A 21,514-nucleotide genomic window follows, 5' to 3' on the forward strand; every position below is an offset into this window, starting at 1 on the left:
GGCCACTGGGACTAGGTGAGAGTAAGCATCGGCACGGACTAGAAGGGACGAGATGGCCTGTTTCTGTGCTGTAATTGTTATATGGTTATAGTATTAATCAAAGGAGTTTAAGTTAATGCCAAAATTATTTAGAAAAATACATCACTCATGAAAGGAAATATAAGTTAATTGCAAAAGTAAGTGCATTGTGTATTGTAATGTCTGGATCAAAAGATTTTCTGCATGAAAACTCCTTTCACCAAAATATCAATTTATTGCAGTCTTAGTACCCTCAATTGTAAGGCAATATGTATTGTACAAAGCCTTGAACTTTGGGGGAAAAATGTATTTTCTCTGTTTTTACCCTAGAATGTTGACTTTCCTCTTCCAAATCCTTTGAAAGTCTTTGAATTGCTGGTGGTTCCAGAACAAGAGTACCCATTATTATGTGTTGCTGTCAGTAAAGGAACAGAACTTAATCAAGTTGTGCGATTTGAAACTGTCAATCCAAACTCAACTTCGTCCTGGTTTACAGAAACAGGTATGTCAGCTCTGGAAATTACCAGCCAAAGTTCAGCTAATACTCAAGGTTTAAAAGACATTGGAAGGATTTTCTTTGTCATTTTTGGCAGAGCGTTGGACCAGATTGCCTCCCATTACATTTGTCTGGAGTTGCGCATGGATTATTTTCCTGAGGTTATGATCATTTTGATTTTGTAAAGAAAAGTGTAGTTTTCTAAATCACTGCGCAGAATAAAAACAACTATGCTCGGAAGCCATTGGAATGAGGAGAACTTGTGAACTTAATTCTACATGGGCCCACCAAGTTTTTATTTATTAAAAACATGGATGGAATTGAAGTATTAAAGTTATGGATTAAATAAACTATTAGCTGCTTTATTTTCCTTCTTCGTTTAGAGGAATTAAGTAATTTCACTTAGATATACTGTATTTTTTCTATTAAAGATTCAAAATTGACATTTGAAAGTTTATTTTTGTGGCTTGTCTTTTTTAACTGTAACTTAATGTAGTATCACACACAATGTAGTATATACTGTCTGTTTACTGCTTAATGTAGTATGTGCTTGTTTAATTCAATTAATAGTACAATCAAAATGGTAATTATTTTTTAAGAATAACATCGCTCATGAAAGGAAATACAAACTTTAAAGGTCAGAGACATTAGTCTGTTTCGGGGAAAATAAACGCTTAAAGAACCTCTGTAAATAAAATGACTATGTATAATTCTTTGATAATATTTTTCACAGATACGCCACAGGCAAATGTCATCCATGTCACTCAGCTTGAAAGAGATACAATAATAGTCTGCATGGACCGTAAGTTTCCAAAGCAAAATAATTTTACATTTATTTCTTAACTTTGTTCTGAACCCATTTACTGTATTAAAAACTGTCAAAATTTTTGAGTGAATTGGTACTGCAGGCCTAAAAGCTTGAATGGTCTGTGTGATTCTGTGATGAGGTGTCATGTTAGCAATCATTCCCCAACAAGTAACTTTTAAACTATCCTCAGTGTCCCATGCTATGCTTGTTCTGAGTTACAGCCAGATTGTTCCATTAATGCTGCTTCATATTTGTATCAGCTAAGATGCAAACCCTTAACTAGAAATCTTTCACCCAATTAGCCTGAGATACGGAGGGACATGGAAATGCCCTGCCCCAGCCCATCAAGTCTTGTGCTGACCCATCAAGAATCCATTTATATTCAACCAACACTAATCTCAGTTTATTCTAATCAACACCACACAGATTTTATCACTCACCGAGATACCAGAGACAATTCACTGTGATCATTTAATCTGCCAACCCACACATTTCTGAAATGTTGGAGGAAACTCATGTGGTCACAGAAAATGAGAAGACTCCAGACAGGCAGTACCTGAGATCAGAATTGAACCAAGTCATTGGAGTTTAGAGCCAACAGCTCTAGTAGCCACACCATTGTGCTACTAGATGAGGGGTTGAAGAGCTCTGCAATGTAAACTTCGCTTTCCACTTTTTAACCTTAAAGATTTTGAATTTTGTTTTAAACCGCACTTAGAGTATTGTGTTCAATTCTGGTCACCTCATTATAGGAAGGATGTAGAAGCTATGGAGAGGGTGCAGAGGAGATTTACCAGGATGTTGCCTGGTTTGGAGAACAAGTCATACAAAGCAAGGTTAGCAGAGCTGGGACTTTTCTCTTTGGAGCATAGAAGAATGAGAGGGGGCTTGATAGAGGTCTACAAGATTATGAGAGGCATAGATAGGGTGGATAGTCAGTACCTGTTTTCCAGGGCACCAATAGCAAACACCAGAGGGCATATGTACAAAATTAAGGGAGGGAAGTCTAGGGGAGACATCGGGGTAAGTTTTATACACAGAGGGTTGTGAGTGCCTGGAATGACTTGCCACGGATGATGGTGGAGGCTAAAACATTAGGGGTATTTAAGAGCCTCTTGGACAGGCACATGGATGAAAGAAAAATAGAGGGTTATGGGGTAGTGTGGGTTTAGTACTTTTTTTTAAGGATTATATGGGTCGGCACAACATGGAGGGCTGAAGTGTACTGTGCTGTAGTGTTCTATGGTTCTAAATCCTCAACTGTCCCATGAATGTTCCTTGGAAATCTGATACTTCAGAGCAGGCAATGATTTTGGGACATAAATGTACAAGAAACATTCATTTTGAGCTTCTTCCAAGGATAATAATCTTGTGTATATAAGATGCAAAAATGTAACATTTAAATAAATAATTTTATTAATATGACATTTTCAAAGATACTGTTTCTTGAAAGGACTTAAAATGTAGTGCTAGGTTAAGCTTGGAAATAATCTACCAGGGTATTTTTGTTGAACCCATAGTAATGGCCAAAAAAATATTCAAGTTTCCCATGCCTTCTGACAGACTAGACATTGTGAAAGACAACCACATCTGATATTTGAATACAGGCATCAGTATGCATGACATAATTAATTTTACTATACTTAACAGATGAACCAGAGGTAATCTTCAACATTTCTTTTCCTAGAATAAAGTACACTTACCTTTCATTCACTAGAGACCATAACATTAAAAAGTAGATGGAATATTGATATATTGCTGATTTGAACAATAGCCACATAATCTTAGTTTTGATATTATAAAATGTAGTGGAGATCAGACAAATCCTGACTTCAGCCTGTGATGCTTTGAACATAATTTTAAAAGGAATTTTAATTCTGTGGGTGAACTGTCAACTTTTGTAAATATCTCCTCTGAGTTAATTGGCAGGAATAAAATTTTACAGGTACTCAGAATACTTAAAGGACTTGTTTTTAATAGTAATTACCTTGGGAAATATAAATTGTTTTATTCAGATTCTTATGCTATTCTATTATTTCAATATTGTAGGATGTTTAAAGATTGTAAATCTTCGAGGTAGATTGAAATCCAGCAGAAAACTGTCTTCAGAGCTAACATTTACTTTTCAAATTGAGTCTATAGGTAAGAAATTCTGGTTAATCCTTTGTGAGAATAATGATTACAGTGAAACAATGTGGATAAGTACATGTGTGATTTCTGTTTTATTTATTGCTAATTAAGCACATTGGTCATGCTGGATTGATGAACTATCTTAACCAAAAGGCATTATATTAGAGCTATTTACCTATTTTGTTCAATCATTTTTGATATGAATGTTTTCAGTAATGAGCACCAAACAGACTAAATGTGAAATACAGTTTTCATGTCCACCAAAAGCATGCCCTTAAAATCAATCTTCTGCACAGGGAAAATTAACAACTCCTTCCAGATTCCCTTTATTCCTATTCATTATGACTTCTGAAATCCACCTGCCATCCATCTGCTGAAATTATGTTGATCAGTCTGCATTCAACAGTTTAGTTATTCTGTTACTGATGGAACAATTAGAACAAAATCTGAACTATGTACTGTATATTCAGTAGCTACAGCTTTTCATTGTGTTTGGCAATTCCTCCTTTTGAAAACTTCTATTCAGAGTAAAAGCAAATGAAAACGAGGATGAAGCGAAGGCCCATGAAGAGTTTTAGTTTTGTAGTCATCCCAGAGCAAGCCCTTTTAATTTTTTAATCTTATGAAGTGAAAGTGCTACCGATAGATATATATATATATATTTTTCTCTTCTCATATTCTCTCTCTCTCTGTGTCTCTCATATATGTATATATATATATATATATATATATATATATAGAGAGAGAGAGAGAGAGAGAGAGAGAGAGAGAGAGAGAGAGAGAGAGAGAGAGAGAGAGAGAGAGAATATGAGAATATTCTTTATGGTAATATGTATTACATGCCTTCTTTGACATACATTGATTGGGTTAGCTTGCTTATCTGTTCCCACTGCTGATTGGTCGAGATGGTCAATGATATGGTATACGGATTACCCATCATGCAGTGAGGAAAAGGAGTGAATCCGTCATTTAGTCAAAAATTTTCTGAATGTGAAATGGGTTGAATTATTTTTTTCAAACTGCATTTCTGCTTAACTTAACATCGCAGATCACCCTTTTCAATCCTTAAGAATGTGTTTTTGTTGAATTCTATTACTTATGTTTTACATTTAGACTGGTTTTGACAAGCTAGAATTTGGCAAAGAAATAATTTGTCATTTCTCCCTTGGTTAGTTTGTTTACAGGATAGTGTGCTTGCTTTCTGGAAACATGGCATGCAGGGAAGAAGTTTTAAGTCAAATGAGGTAATGAAAAAGCATTCTGACTTTTGTACTTTACCCTGCTCTTGGGGAAAAAAAAACTGGCAAAATGTAAGTGTAATCTAGTACAGCATTTTACCGTTCAGTTAACATCATTAAACTTTATGGACTCTTCTGTAACTACCACGGATTCCCAGTCAGCTTTGAGTAACACTTTTACTGGATATGTTTATGTCCTAGTATCCAGATGGGGCAATAAAATAATATATCACATGTTTACGTTTGTTATCTCACCCAATATTTTGTTATATTAGATCATTACTCAGTACATTCTCAGAACAATACTTTGTACCTAAAGAATGATGGATTAATCGGACATCAACTAGAGTTTGTTAACTACTATTAATAGGTAGTAAGATATGTTTTGTGTAGACAGAGATCTAGTTAATATGTTGCAAGTGTTAATGTTGGATTTTCTTTTTCCACAGATAACACAAGAAATCTGTGATAATACAAGAATCTTCAAACTTCTAGGCTCTGACAGGTGAGCGGGTACTAACAATGTTTGATAATGCAACAGAAACATTTTTTGCTCAGTATTTCAAAATAATGTATGTGTACATTACATTGAATCCTCTCAGCAGATAAATAATTTTGGGCAAAGTATTAAAGAAACACAACATTTTAAATAAAATGTGAGTTTCTCTGCATTGTCAGATGGCAAAGAAAGCCTCAGATGAAAGTTAAACTGGGTTATAGTTTAATATTATCATTTTATATAATATAAGCATATCATTATATATTATTTTATTTTGATATAGAGCAGTTATGATGTAGGAATATGCATATTCAGATGTGTAGTTGAGCAGAATTAAAATATAATAATGCAGCAGATCTGAGGTGGATTCGTATCAGTGTCTCTCTCTCTCACTCTCTCTCACGCCCACTCTGTCACCTCCCCCCTCTCTGTCGGGTTCTCCCCCCCACAGCCGCTCTCACCCTCACCCTCTCCCTAGCTCTCTCTCGCTCTCCCTCACGCTCTCTCACTCTCGCACCCTCTCCCTCATGCGCTCTCACTCTCCCTCGTGCTCTCTCACTCTCGCACCCTCTCCCTCATGCTCTCTTGCTCTCGCACCCTCTCCCTATTTCTGTCACTCTTTCTCACTCTCTCACACTCTCTGTCACTCTCTCTCTCTCTCTCTCGCTTGCTCTCACTGTTGCTCTCGCTCTCTCTCGCACACTTGCTCTCTGTCACTCTCGCTCTCTCTTTCACTGTCGCTCTCTTCCTGTCACTTGCTTTCTGTCTCTCTCCCTGTCTCTCTCCCTCTGTCACCCCCTCTCTCCCCCTCCCCCCTCTCCATCACTCTCTCCCTCTCCCTCTCTATCTCTCACTCTCTCTCTCCACATATATATATAGTTAGTGTATTATTTTAATAATAATTAAATTGATCAATATTTTTCTACCTATACTGTAAAAGATCATCTAACAGACAAGGCTGATGTCTGATTAAACCTGGAACAGTACAGATAGTTGATTCTTCACTCCTTACACGGCTTTTCATGAGTTGCTGGATAGCAAATATTAAGAATATTTCTATTTCCCATTTTGTCTTCTGGCTCCTGCATGTTGAGTTTTCAGATATCCTGATTATTACTGTTGCGCTCTGTGAACTCGGTATTGCAGGAGGAACGCGTCTGTTAAACTTGGGAACCAAGGGCAAGCCATGAGGAAGTTGTACTATTTTTGTAAATAAAGTTTGACTTGGATGTTGATTCAATAACAAAATAAGTTTAATAAACTATGCTTTGTATTTCCTTTGTAGAGTTGTGGTGCTGGAAAGTAGACCGACAGACAACCCGACTGCCAATAGTAACTTGTACATCTTGGCTGGCCATGAAAACAGCTATTAATTAGTGTCAGATTTTTGCATGAGAGTGCACAAAAGAAATTTCAGGACTGGTTTCTTTCGCATTGAAGAATGTTTGAGAATGATCAGAAGTCACAATACTGTCTATGTCATAGACAATAAAGAAATCAATGGTGTATTTATTGTGGCATCAAACGTGGGGGACATTAAATGCCACAGCCACCTTAATTTCAGAATGCTACACAAGTGCTTGGTTTACCATATGTAATCTATGTACATAAAAGTGTAGTTTTCCAGTGTCTTCATCTTGTTGAAGCTGCACAGATTAATGTAGATAGTAGTGCATATGATGTACAGTTAAGTATCTTTACTGTACAGATGTGGAAAGGTTTGCATGATGCAAAACTTAATTTGGGTACTGCTTTTAAGGAATTATTTGGGTTTTCCTTTATTCTGTTGAGATTAGTAAATATTTTGCAGCAAGAAATGAGCAGTATACCCATGTAATCATCTGACTAACACTGTTGTATTTTAAAGTGTAATTTAGACATGATTTGGAATAATCTTGAAGGTTGTAATCCAAACTTTTCATTTGTTTGCTTGTTGATTTTAACAGATTTCTTGCAAGTACACTGGTATTAAGTTTGCACAGTAATGCTGAGAAAATGTGATGTATTTTATTCATGTAGTTACCTAGTGATATGTGGAGCATCCATTTGGATTTAATTGTCCTATTTTCAAACGCAGCAGAAAAGTGCCACTGTTTAATGGCTGTTGATGTCTTTTATATTATCATATTTTAAACATACAAAGAAATTTGGATTGAGTTAGCAAACATTTACTATCCCGGTAACATCTGTATTTTACAGAGCAACAATTAAATACAGAAATTTTTTTTTCTGCTCTGCTCTGAAGTCATGTGGCCTATTTTAGCATGACTTCAAAAGCAAATACAACTTATCTTTTGTATATGGGAAAATAAAAACACTGTTTTAAAAAAAAGCTTAAACTTAACCATGGTACCAACATACAAAATCTTTAGCAAGTCTTGTTCATAAAATTATTCAAACTTTTAATGTAACACTATACCACTGCATTAATATCATCCTGTTATACATGTTCAGCTGCCAATAATTTTTGTAATTAAACAAAGACTTAACTTTTCTAAATGGTAGGGGTTTGAAACATCCACTTTCAGTTTGTTAATTGAAACTGTTCCTTGTATAAGCCTCATTTTGCCAAATCGACATGCATTCATCAGCATTTTTCCCCAAACTCTTATATGCTCCTTTACACACAACAAAAATTAGTTAAGTGTTTCTACCTCATGTAGATACTATTTTTGTGGGAAACACTCAGCACTAAAGCATTATTGGTATTAGAGATTTTCTTCTGACTCAGTCAGTTTGAAGTGTCTAATATTTGTATAAATTATCAACATAGTTGCACAGTTAGTCATGTTACGTTTTTATACATTTCCATGTTTTCATTTGATCATGGTCATTGGGAACAAAAGTTATGATTTGTATTGATTAGCCAAATTACTGATAAGATTCTATTGTTTCTGGTTATGTACATATTGTAAAATAAATTTGAAGGGTTTACATTGAAAGGTTACACCTAAGTTTTTTTTTGAAAGTACGTTGGCTGAAATAGTTTATCTATTTGTTACCTTTTGCTTTGCTCGTGACCAAATTGCAGCCCTAAATTGGATCAAAAAACATTTCCGTACTGATTGCCATGCAATATATTAAGAATTAATCAAAACTGCCAGCCAAGATTATTTATATAGTGCGTGTCTTTGTGCACTTACAGTACCTGCCTATTTAACACAGTGTCAAATCACCAGAGTGGTGATAATCAGAGGGCAGTGAAAACATAAAGAACCATGTTTTAAAGTCAGTTCAATAGATTAGATTTTAACACTGAATTATGCAATCTACTTTCTTTTGAATGAATGGCATTTCTGCATTAAGCTGTAACCAGAAGGAATGCAAACAGTGCAATGGATATTTGCAAGTTCCAACTACAACAAACATACTATTTTGCTACGTTGGATCGTGCATGGAAAATATGATCATGAACTGCTTTATTTTGAAGAATACACATACTCCCTGGGTCACAGAATTATCAATATTCCTTGGGCCACTTGTGGCTCCACATTAGGTTTCTCTACTGGCTGCTACCTGTCCCCAGAGACTGCAAATTAAACAAGTTCAGTAAGTGGAGGGAGAGTTTAAACTATAAATATTGACTACTGTGAAGATTGGGCAGAGCAGACTCGATGGAATGAATGGCCTAATTCTGCTCCTCTGCCTTGTGGTTTAATTTGTGATGCAGAATTTAGGTTTTATTTTAAGGGGATTGGAGTATGAAAGTATAGAAGTCCTGCCGAGGTTCTAGAGAACTTTATGAAACCACCTTTTGAAGTACTGTGTAAAGTTTTGGTCCTTATGTAATCAAAATCAGGCGTAATAGCACAACATATGTTGTGAATAAGTTTATGGCAGCTGTACAATGAAATGCATAATATAGAAAAAAACTGAATTACATTAAGTATATATATATATATGTCTACTGAATAATTAAGTTAAAAGTAAGTAGTGCAGAAAAAACAAATTAAAAAGTAGTGAGATGCTGTTCAATGTCCATTTAAAAATCAGATGGCAGAGGTGAAGAAGCTGTTCCTGAATTGCTGAGTGCGTGCCTTCAGGCTTCTGTACCTCCTTCCCAATGGTAACAGTGTGAAGAGGGCATGTCCTGGGCAGTGTGGATCTTTAATGATGAATGCTGCCTTCCTAAGGCACCGCTCCTTGAAGGTGTCTTGGGTACTATGGAGGCTGATACCCTTGATGGAGCTGACTCATTTTACAAGTTTCTGCAACTTACTTCGATCTAGGCCTCATATGGAGCCAGTGATCATTAATGGAGAATGTGTGGAGCAGGTTAAGACCTACAAGTATCTGGGAATACAGTTAGACGAGAAGCTAGACTGGACTGCCAACACAGATGCCTTGTGCAGGAAGGCACAGAGTCGACTGTACTTCCTAAGAAGGTTGGCGTCATTCAATGTCTGTAGTGAGATGCTGAAGATGTTCTATAGGTCAGTTGTGGAGAGCGCCCTCTTCTTTGTGGTGGCGTGTTGGGGAGGAAGCATTAAGAAGAGGGACGCCTCACGTCTTAATAAGCTGGTAAGGAAGGCGGGCTCTGTCGTGGGCAAAGTACTGGAGAGTTTAACATTGGTAGCTGAGCGAAGGGCGCTGAGTAGGCTACGGTCAATTATGGATAACTCTGAACATCCTCTACATAGCACCATCCAGAGACAGAGAAGCAGTTTCAGCGACAGGTTACTATCGATACAATGCTCCTCAGACAGGATGAAGAGGTCAATACTCCCCAATGCCATTAGGCTTTACAATTCTACCGCCAGGACTTAAGAACTTTTTAAAAGCTATTATTAATGCTTTTTGAGATAGTGATTTAGATGCATATCATATTTTTACTGAGTTAAGTATTGTATGTAATTAGTTTTGCTACAACAAGTGTATGGGACATTGGAAAAAAAGTTGAATTTCCCCATGGGGATGAATAAAGTATCTATCTATCTATCTATCTATCTATCTATCTATCTATCTAGTTCCCCCCCCCCCCCCCCCATACCAGACGGCAATGCAGCCTGACAGAATGCCATGCACGGTACATTTGTAGAAGTTTCTGAGTGTTTTAGTTGACAAACCAAAACTCCTCAAACTCCTAATGAAATATAGCCGCTGTCTTGCATCCAGGTTGGGACTTTACAGAATATGACACCTAAGAACTTGAAATTGCTCACTCTCTCCACTTCTGACCCCTCTATGTGGATTGGTTTGTGCTCTCTCGTCTTATCCTTCCTGAAGTTCACAATAAGCTCTTTGGTCTTACTGACGTTGAGTGTAAGGTTGTTACTGCAACACCACTCAGCTAACTGGTATATCTTATTCCTGTATGCCCTTTCATCACCATCTGAAATTCTGCCAACAATGGTTGTGTCATCAGCAAATTTATAGGTTGTATTGGAGCAATGCCCAGCCACACAGTCATGGGTGTAGAAGTGAGTAAAGTAGTGTGCTAAGCACACATCCCTGTAGTGTGTCAGTGTTGATTGTCCGCAAGATGGAAATGTTATTTCCAATCTCACAGATCGTGGTCTTCTGGTTAGGAAATCGAGGATCCAGTTGCAGAGGGAGGTACTGAGGCCTAGGTTCTGTAACTTATCAATCAGGACTGTAGGAATGATGGTGTTAAATGCTGAGCTATGGTCAATAAACAGCATCATCTTATTACAAAATCATAAATATTTGAAATTTGTTACTTCAGTAATAGAATATTTGAAGCCAGGCTTGATAGGTTTTGAAGACAAATGGTAATGAGAGGAAATGGAGCACAAAAGTTGAAGTGGAGGACTGCTTTGTCGAGCATTTTCACTCTGTCCGCTGTGAACAGCAGGGTCTCCTGGTGGCCACCCATTTCAACTTGACTTCCCTTTCCTATTTTGAGATGTCAGTCCATGGCTGCCTCTACTGAATGTGGAGGCCACACTCCAGCTGGAGGAGCAACACCTCACATTCTCCTGGGTAATTTCCTACCTGACAGCATTAACATCTCAAACATCTGATCATTTCTCCTCTCCCCCCTCTTTCCTTTTCCTTTCACCTCTTCTCACCTGCCAAACACCCCTCTGTGGTGCTCCTATGTCCCTTTCTCCCATGGTCCATTCTCCTATTCTGACAGGTTCCTCCTCCTTTAGCCCTTTACCTCTTCCACCTTCTTCTTCAACCCTCCCCCCCCCCACCCACCTCACCTGGTCTCACCTATCACCAGCCAGCTTGTACTCATTTTCCTCCCCTCACCGACTTATTATGGTTTCCTCCCCCTTCCTTTCCAATCCTAACAAAGGGTCTTGGCCAGAAACTTTCTCTTCCATAGATTCTGCCTGATTTGCTGTGTTACTCAACATTTCCTGCATCTGCAGAATCTCTTGTATTTATAACAATGTTCTTTAAATATACTGTTATGCTTATTGTTTAGTCTACTACATCTGATTACTGCATACAGGCAGACTACTTAAGAACTCATTGAATCTGAGCAGATATTTGATATAAACTGTTTGAAATATTATTAGTTTTATTTCATTTGAATTTGTATCATTTATGCTCCTCTTTATCAGGTTTTCAAGTCCTAGCCATCTATTCTCTCCACTTTCTGCTTCTACCTTGGGCATTATAGAAAGGACTGCATAGAGTGGAAGGCTGAGAATTATGGGAAGTCCTGTTAGAACTGAGGAGGATCTTCAGCCCGAGTTGATGAATTTGTTGCTGCAGAGGCCAAGGCATAGGGAAGAGACTGAGAAGGTGTTAAGGGGGATGAGATTGATAACAAATACCAGCCATGACTGAATGGAAGAGGAAACTCAGTGGGCCAAATGATGAAATTCTCCTATATCTTATGGTATTATGAACACAGCATTAATAGACCATGGGAAAATGTTTCCACAGTGGAAGGAAGAATAAGAAGCATATTATTTAAGTATAGTGAGACTGCAAAATGTTGTGGTACAAAGGAATCTAAGAGCCTCCGCACATGAAACACACAAAGTTGGCATAAGGATACAGCAGGTACTTAGGCAGATGGAGTGCTGGTATATTGCAGAGGGCATGGAATAGACCAACACTCCATTCAGCTAAATAGGGAAGTGTGGGTTGAACTTTACAGGGCATAGGTACTTGGAATTCTGCCAACAGTTTTGGCCTTTCTTTGTAGGGAAGGATTTATTTACAATTTATAGAGCAAGTTCATGAAGTTGATTCCTGGGAATGTAAGTGTTGATGTATGAAGAAATTGGCTTACATTGGAGTACAGCAGAGAAGTGACATAGATGAAAAGCTCTTCTAATTGAGAGGAATATTTATCATTCATTCCCCCAGAGAACCATTAAATATTAGAAAGGCGGAGACCGGAAGTATGGTTAAATTTCAAGGGAGTCGAGGGCAAATGGGACAGAGGTGTTGAAAGAAAGACTGGATTGACCATGACTATGATATTATTGAATGGCGGGGCTGGTTTGACAGGCTGGATGTATGTCCCTCCCTGCCACTTCCACTCCCCGTCTCCCTCTCACACCATCTCCCTGCCTTGAACCCCTGCTCCCCAAATATTAGACACAGGCACATCTCCCACTCTTCCCTCCCGTCGCCGCCGCTGCTCTCGAGCATCCGCGTCTCCCGGGAAATGCCTCAGCGAGGGATGGTCCTTCGGCGATCGACATGCAGTGGGCGCGAATGACACGTTACGGTCCCTCGACGGGAAAGGTCGCCGTTGGCGATGGCGGTGGGTGCGAGGTGACCGCTGTTTCGGGCGGGCCCACGGAGGCAAATTCCCACACTCAGCGCTTTCCACTTCTCGTATTTCACAACGGTACTCTGCAGTGGAATTACCCGAAACATGGCAGCTGCTGGAAATCACAAATAAATGCCAAAATACTCAGGAAGTCGGGCAATATCTGTGGAGAGGCCTAATAGACAACCAAGGGCCAACTTTGACCCAGACAGAAAGGACCGGTTATTTCAAAAACGTTTTCAGTTCTTTGAGCTTATTTTTGTCTTTGTCCCGACGATGTGAAAGTTCAGGGTCACCAATTTGGTAGACTGGGAATACTTCAGCAACGACCTCCCAGTGTGTAGAGGAGACCAAACTGCCAGCAGAAATTGCAGTGGTTATACACTGAATTGGAAGTGTGCCTGAATGGCTGCTTCACTTTGGAAGGAATATCTGTGTCTCCAGATGTTGTAAAGCAGCCTTTCTCAACCTTTTTTCCCTGGAGGAACCCTTGAAATAATTTTCAGGTCTCAGGGACTCCCTGCATAAAAAAATATTATATCTACAGCTCACGGTATGTTAACGTGATCAGTAAGTTGTAGATACAATGATTCAAAAATAATTGTCAAGGCTCTTTTGAGGAGAGAATGAATTTTTAGCTTACTTTTCTTTCCCTTTCATAAGTTTTAAAAATTCATAAGGCAAGCATAATAAATTTCTCAATTCTGGGCCAAACTTGAGATAAGCACACACGGATTTCACCTTCAACTGAAATGAAACAAGAAAAAGCTTGTGCACACATTAGAGGTTGAACACGGCAGCAAAATGGTCATTGTTTTCTTATGAATGGCAGGGTACTCTAACAGAAATCCCGAACTTGTCCAGGGGCAGGTCAGTAAATCTCATCTTGAGTGCTCGATCAGACTGCAACTCACAAAGTTCTTCCTCTTCTCTCAAAGTCAAGTTCTCAGGCTGATCAGACGATTCAGAGAAAGGAGCCCTCACCCAGTCATACTCTTGTGTTGAAAAGAAGGAACAATACTGTTCAATTTTGTTCTGCAATTCTTCCAGGTGGTTTTCAATAAGACTCAAGGCTTTCTGATATCTTTCCTCACTCTCAAGCCCAAGCAGCAGTGGAAACATTTCAAGATTTCCTTTTGCAAAATGATTTTTCCAAGGATCAGTTTCCTATTAAATCCAATAATCTTGTCACTTGAAATCAGAACATTTTCTCCAGGGCCTTGCAGAGTCTTGTTCAACTGGTCTAGTTTCTGCAGCCATTCTTCATCTTCAAAGCACTCAGCAAAAACTAAACTCTGATTCTTCACCACCTGTCTGCAACATGGGGTGGTGGGGGGGGGGGGGGGAGTAACACAATCAGCATGTGTGGAAACCCATGTAGTCACCTGGAGAAGCTGTAAGCTCCTCGCGGACAGCACCGTTGGTGGGCTGCTGGAACTGTGAGAAAGCATCACTTTGCAGGCCCAGAAATAGGAAAGAAACCAAGGAACAATTGGAAACTTCTATTCTCTAATGCTAATAGTTACTATGACTTCCATCATATTCTGTTTTGATCAACAACTGAACCTCCTGACCATATCTGCATGATTTTATGCATTGAGTTGTTACCACATGATTAGCTGATTAGATACTTGCATTACTGAGCAGGTGTACAGGTATACCTAATACAGTGGCCTCTGAGTGAGTGTATGTACTCTCCCAACAGTGGATGAATTAAAGCCTACAGTGATTTTATATACAGGAAAACTGGAGGAATTTAGTGGGTCAGAAAGCTTCCGTAGAGTCCACTTCCCTCTTTGGATCCTGCCTGACCTGCTGAGTTCCTCTGATGGTTTCCTTTTCATTCCAAATTCCAGCATCTGCAGATTCTAGTTTCTCCAGTGATTTCACATATTTTCTTTCTACTTGCAAGTAGTTGACCCATCTTTGGAAACAATCTGACATGCTTCTGTAGAAAATATCAGATCTGTTTTTGTGCTGGGCTTTACTTTGCAATTTAATTTGAATTGCATGTAAAGTTACAGTAACGACAATAATCAAATAACATACCCAAATATTCATTGGAAACAAATGGAAAAGTATGAGAAACTTGTAAAAATCGGTGAAGGATGTTATGGTGTTATATTCAAAAGCAGAAACAAGGATACAGGTCAAGCTGTAGCCATCAAGATATTTGTGGAATCAGAAGATGATCCCTTCATAAAGAAGATAGCTATGAGGGAAATCCGCATATTAAAGGTATGGTTTCAAATAATGTTTATGGACTTAGTTGTTATCATTAAAATATAGTTTATCAGTGCAGCTTTTTTCAACAGTTTGTTCAAATAACTGGTGTTGGTTTTGATAAACAGAAATGCCAAATTATTATCTTCATTTATATCTTAGATCACTTTACAATACATTTCTACATCATGTTTAGTAATCCTATCTTTATCTGCTTCTGTTTCTTATATTTGAACTGTTCAGGGCTGTTGACTAATTTTGCAATTAAAGTAAATAATCTTGTGAATTGTGGTTTGATTGCACTGTGTGAGTCATCCATGGAGTAGTACAGGAGGACATCTAGTAGAGTCACTGCCTCAGTGCCAGAGACTTGAGTCCAGTCCTGATCTTGGATGCTGTGTTTATGGAGTTTGTATGTTCTCCTTGTGACCAAATGGGTTTCCTTTGGAGTACCTACAATCTAAAATGTTAAATTGCCTCTGAGGAGACGAGCACAGTTTCATTAGAAAAGTTAAATCAAGCTTGGGTTAGCGCGTCACAAGGAATCGAACAACCTGGGCTGTAAACAAAGCCCTAACCTAAGCAGACAAAGCAACACACACAAAATGCTGGAGGAACTCAGCAGGCCAGGCAGCATTCATGGAAAAGGGTAAACAGTCGATGTTTTGGGCTGAGATTCTTCATCAGAACCTTTCCAGCTGAGACCTAAATAGACAAAGTGGGATAAGTGACTTCAAATGTAGAGAAATTAGAAGAAGTTAAAAAGGAGCAAGGCAATTTTGTAAAACATGGATAATGATAACCTGACACCATCAGGAATGAAGGGTGCGCTGAAATATAATCACATGCATCTGTGCACATGGTGGTATAGCAGTTCAATTATTGGATGCACAATCCAGAGACCCATAAGACCATAAGGTATAGGAGCAGAATTAGGTCATTCAGCCCATCGAGTCTGATTTGCCATTCATCATGGCTGATCCCAGACCCCATTCAACCCCGTACCAGCCCTCTTACCAGATGTCTTGATGCCCTGACCAATCAGGAATCTATCAACTTCCACTTTAACTATACCCATGGACTTGGCCTCCACCACAGTCTGTGGCAGAGTATTCCCTAGTTGCATCATTCTTTAGCTAGAAAAGTCCTCCTTGCTTCTGTTCGAAAAGTTTGCCCCTCAATTTTGAGGCTGTGCCCTTTAGTTCTGGATACCCCTGCCAGAGGGAAAATCCTCTCCACATTCACCTTATCTAGTCCTTTCAACAACTGGTAGATTTCAATGAGATCCCCATATATTCTTCTAAATTCCAGAGTAGAGGCCCAAAGCTGCCAGACACTCCTGATATGTTAATTCCCAGAATCGTCCTAGTGAACCTCCTCTGTGGACTCTCTTCAATGACAATATATCCTTTCTGAGATAAAGGGCCCAAAACTGTTGACAATACTCCCAAGTGCAGCCTGACTAGAGTCTTATAAAGCTTCAGTATTATCTCCTTGTTTTTATATTCTATTCCCCTTGAAATAAATGCCAATATTGAATATGCCTTCTTCACCACAGACTCAAAATGTAAATTAACCTTCTGGGAGTCTTACAAGAGGACTCCTAAGTCCATTCTGATGTTTGAATTTTCTCCCCATTTAGATAATAATCTGCACTATGGTTCGTTTTAGTAAAATGTATTATACATTTTCCAACACTCTATTCCATCTGCCACTTTTTTGCCCACTCTTCCAATTTGTCTAAGTCCTGTTGCAATCGCATTGCTTCCTCAGCACTACCTACCCCTCCACCTATCTTTGTATCATCCACAAACTTTGCCACAAAGCCATCAGTTCCACTGTCTAAATCATTGACAAACAATATGAAAAGTAGTGGTCCTAATACTGACCCCTGAAGAAAACCACTAGTCATGGGCAGCCAACAAGAAAAGGACCCCTTTATTCCCACTCACTGCCTCCTGTCTGTCAACCATTCCTCTATCCATGCCAGTATCATTCCTGTAATGCCATAGGATTTCATCATGTGTGGAACCTTATCAAATGCCTTCTGAAAATCCAATTAAATAACATCCACTGCCTCTCCATTGTCCCCTGCTTGTTACTTCCTCGAAGGGACTGTAACAGATTTGTCAGGGAAGGTATCCCTTCACAGAAACCACGCTGACTTTGACTTATTTTATCATTAGTCTCCAAGTATCCTGAAGCCTCGTCGTTAATAATGGACTCCAACACTTTCCCAACCACTGAGGTTAGGCTAACTGGCCTATAATTTCCTCTCTTTTGTCATCTTCCCTTCTTAAAGAGTGGAGTGACATCTGAAATTTTCCAGTCTTCCAGGACCATGCCAGGATCAAGTGATTCTTGAAAGATCGTGACCAATTAATCCATTATCTCTTCAGCAGCCTCTCTCAGGACTCTGGGATGTAGTCCAACTGGCACAGGTGACTTATCCACCTTAAGACCTCTCAGTTTGCCTAGCATTTTTCCCTTTGTATTAGCAATGACACTCATTCCTGCTCCCTGACACTCACGGACCTCCGGCACACTGCTAGTGTCTTCCACAGTGAAGACTGAAGTAAAGTACCCATTAAGTTCATCTGCCATTTCTTTGTCCCCCATTACTATCTCACCAGTATCATTTTCCAGTGGTCTAATATCAACTCTCACCTCCCTTTTATTCTTTATATAACTGAGAAAACTTTTAGTATTCTGCTTTATATTATCAGCTAGTTTGCCCTCATATTTCATGTTTTCCCTGCTTTTAGCTTTTTTAGTTGCATTTTGTTGAATTTTAAAAGTTTCCTAATCATCCAAATTCCCACTCACTTTGCTACCTCATATGCTCTTTCTTTGGCTTTTATGCAGTCCTTAACTTCCCTTGTCAGCCACGGTTGCCTAGTCCTGCTGTTTGATAACTTATTTTTCTATGGGACATACCTATTCTGTGCCTTGTGAACTATCCCCAGAAACTTCAGCCACCTCTGTTCTGCCGTCATCCCCACCAGTATTTCCCTCCAATCCACCTGGGCAAGCTCCTCTCTCATGCCTCTGTAATTCCCTTTATACCATTGTGATACTGATACATGTGACTTAGGCTTCTCTCTCTCAAATTGCAGTATGAATTCAATCATATTATGATCACTGCCTCCTAAAGGTTCATTTACATTAAGATGACTAATAAGATCTGGGTTATTACACAACACCCAATCTAAGATAGCCTTTGTGCTAGATTTGAACACCAGCTGCTCTAGGCATTCAACAAATTCCCTCTCTTGCATTCCAGCACCAACCTAATTTTCCCAATCCCCTTGCATATTGAAGTCCCCCATTACATTTGTGTCATTACCCTTATTACATGCCCTTTCCAGCTCCTTTTGCAATCTCAGCCCCACATCTTGGCTACTATTTGGAGACCTATATATGATTCTCAAAATGGTTTTTTTTACCCTTGCAGTTTCTGAACTCCACACACAAAGATTTGACATTCTCTGACCCTATGTCACCTCTTTCTAAAGATATAATTCCATCTCTTACCAACAGAGCCACACCACCACCTATGCTTTCCTGCCTGTCCTTTTGGTACAAAGTATATCCTTTGACATTAAACTCCCAACTTCGACTTTCTTCCGACCATGACTCAGTGACACCCACGTCATACTGACCAATCTCTAATTGTGCCACGAGTTCTTCCACCTTTTTCTCGATGCTACAAGCATTTAAGTACAACGTCTTCAGTCCTGCATTCTTTGCCTTATGAATTTTGCTTCTGTGGTACAACTTAACACTTTGTTCTGTCTGCAGTTGTACCCAATTGTTGGCTTGTCCCTCCTTACATTCATATTGTCTGCTAGGCGTGTTTCGCTGAGTGCTGCAATGTCCACGTTATAGCGGGCTGGTTCTTTGGCGACCAGTGCTGTTCTTCTTTCTGGTCTGACAGCCTTGGTGACGTCAGGCAGAGTTCACACATTCCACGTGCTAAGGTTGAGCACCTTCACTTTCGTCTTCTTTGCAGTTCGACCGCTGACTGGGATCCCCGCCAGCCGCGGTGTGCTGGACAGGGTAAGGTGAAGCAGGCTATGTCTGAGGCTCCTTTTCTAGCCCCTTCCTCCATGGAGGTGAGCAGAGCGATTCCTAAAGAGGACTGTTCAGACACCCAGGGGGCTGCCGAGCTCCACTGCTGCTTCATTCCAGCGGAGAACGACCCAATGCCCTGGGCCACCTGTGTGCAGGTTTGTGACTACAGCTTCCAGTGTATCCACACCCGCCGCTTCGCCACTCGCCCATCGCCACAGGACTTGAAGTTTTTTAGCGGAATGGGTTTGGAGTCATGACTTGCGCTTGACTTGGATTAAAGTGAGGGAGAGTTGCGCAAATCGTCAGCCTCACTCTCTCATCCCGACCTATCTGTATCCAGTTGCAAGATGGAGTCGAGACAGCTGGAGATAAGTCGGGATGCAGTGGATGGCCAGCAGTGTCTTACGTGTCTCACTGTGCCCTGATTGCGCTCCACAACGCTTTGCTGCGTCCGCCTTTCTACTCGTTGGACCGCCAAGTGGTGGTCTCCTCCGCGTAGTCCCCCGAATTCAGTCTTCGCAAGCATAGGTAGACAAGCCCTAACTCACCGAGGGTTTGAGGCCCATCGGCTACCCTCCGATCCCACCTCGCTCGTAAACTTGCCAAGCTTCCAGAGGGCCTCAACGATCGCCTGATGACGCTTTGGCTCCCACTTGGCAATAAGAGGAGTGCAACGCTGATCAGCGCATATGCCCCAACAATGACCAACCCCGAGGACATCAAAGGTAAGTTCTGTGAAGAACTTGACGCCCTCATAGCAGCAGTCCCACAGTCAGAGAAGCTTATTGTCCTTGGGGACTTTAACGCCAGAGTGGGGACAGGTTACCAGACCTGGGAAGGGATTCTTGGAAGACATGGTATTGGCAAGTGTAACAGCAATGGCCTGCTGCTCCTCAAGACATGCGCTACGCATGACCTTGTCATCACCAACACCCTATGCCGTCTCCCTACCCGTAACAAGACATCTTGGATGCATCCACGCTCCAGGCACTGGCATCTGATTGACGATGTCATCACCAGAAAGAGGGACTGGCAAGACGTGACAGTGACAAAGGCCATGTGTGGTGCTGACTGCTGGACAGATCATCGACTCATAGTGTCCAAGTTTAAACTTCGCATCCTGCCTGTGAGAAGACCCCAAGGTCAGAAGACTGCAAAGAGGCTCAATGTCTCCAAGCTGAAGAGCAGCGTAGGTGCAAAAGAATTTTGTGAAGACCTAGATAGCAGGCTGCTTGACACACCCCAGGATGACCACACCAGCATTGAAGAGCAGTGGACGGCGTTCAGAGATGCAGTCTACTCTACCGCTCTCGAACACCTCGGACCAGCAATCCGTAGACATCAAGACTGGTTCGATGAGAACGACGAGGAGATACAGGCATTGTTGTCAGAGAAACACCAACTGTTCAGAGCGCACCAGAACGATCCCACATCACAAGCAAAGATAGATGCCTTCGCCAGTGCAAGATGGAAAGTGCAGAAGAAACTCCATGAGATGCAGGATGTCTGGTTCAGCAATAAGGCCGATGAGATCCAGGGCTACGCAGACAGTCATGACACCAAGCGTTTCCACGATGCTTTGAAGGCTATGTATGGACCTCAGTCCTCTGGCTCCTCCCCCCTCCTCAGTGCAGATGGGACTCGGCTGCTGACAGAGAAAAAGCAGATTTTGGAGAGATGGGCTGAACACTTCAACCAGGTCCTCACCCACCCTGCCGTAATCAATGATGAGGCCATTGCTCGCCTACCTCAGGTGGAGATCAACCGGGACCTTGACAACCTCCCCACAGAAGAAGAAGTCAGAAAAGCCATCAGGCAACTTTCTTGTAGCAAAGCACCAGGATCAGATGCAATCCCTGCTGAAGTCTACAAAGCAGGAGGCCCATTCATGATGCAGAAGCTGACTAAGCTCTTCCAGTCTATGTGGAACGAAGGAAAGGTCCCGCAACAGTTGAAAGATGCCAGCATAGTCCACATCTACAAGAGGAAAGGCAACCGCCAGTCTTGTGACAATCTCCCTCCTGTCCATAGCTGGGAAGATCTTGGCTCGCGTCCTGCTTAATCGCCTTCTCCAACACCTTGAGCAAGGTCTCCTCCCAGAAAGCCAGTGTGGCTTCCGTGCAGAGCGTGGAACTGTCGACATGATATTTGCTGCATGCCAACTCCAGGAAAAATGTCAAGAGCAGCACAGCGACCTCTTTATGACCTTCGTCGATCTGACCAAGGCATTTGATACGGTCAGCAGAGATGGCTTATGGAAGATAATGGAGAAGTTTGGCTGCCCTAGCAGGTTCATCACGATTGTTCGGCAGTTCCACGATGG

At 40.6% G+C, this 21,514-nt stretch overlaps 1 protein-coding gene and 1 pseudogene across 8 annotated transcripts in view; both read left to right on the forward strand.

The window, feature by feature from the left end:
- The window catches only part of map4k3a (mitogen-activated protein kinase kinase kinase kinase 3a), a 275,670-nt gene extending 267,539 nt beyond the window's left edge, over window positions 1-8,131 (forward strand). For all 8 annotated transcript variants that reach the window (XM_073051531.1, XM_073051530.1, XM_073051535.1 and 5 more), the window contains 6 exons: window positions 349-520; window positions 1,248-1,316; window positions 3,372-3,464; window positions 4,626-4,696; window positions 5,140-5,195; window positions 6,475-8,131. In XM_073051531.1, coding sequence (XP_072907632.1) covers window positions 349-520; window positions 1,248-1,316; window positions 3,372-3,464; window positions 4,626-4,696; window positions 5,140-5,195; window positions 6,475-6,562 — 549 coding nt within the window. In that variant the 3' untranslated portion in view covers window positions 6,563-8,131. The remainder of the gene's footprint in view (window positions 1-348; window positions 521-1,247; window positions 1,317-3,371; window positions 3,465-4,625; window positions 4,697-5,139; window positions 5,196-6,474) is intronic.
- Window positions 8,132-14,964: 6,833 nt separating this feature from the next.
- Window positions 14,965-21,514, forward strand: part of LOC140730027 (cyclin-dependent kinase-like 4) — a 40,515-nt pseudogene continuing 33,965 nt past the window's right edge.

This window comes from Hemitrygon akajei, chromosome 7 (assembly GCF_048418815.1).
Source record: "Hemitrygon akajei chromosome 7, sHemAka1.3, whole genome shotgun sequence".
Classification (NCBI taxonomy): Eukaryota; Metazoa; Chordata; class Chondrichthyes; order Myliobatiformes; family Dasyatidae; genus Hemitrygon; species Hemitrygon akajei.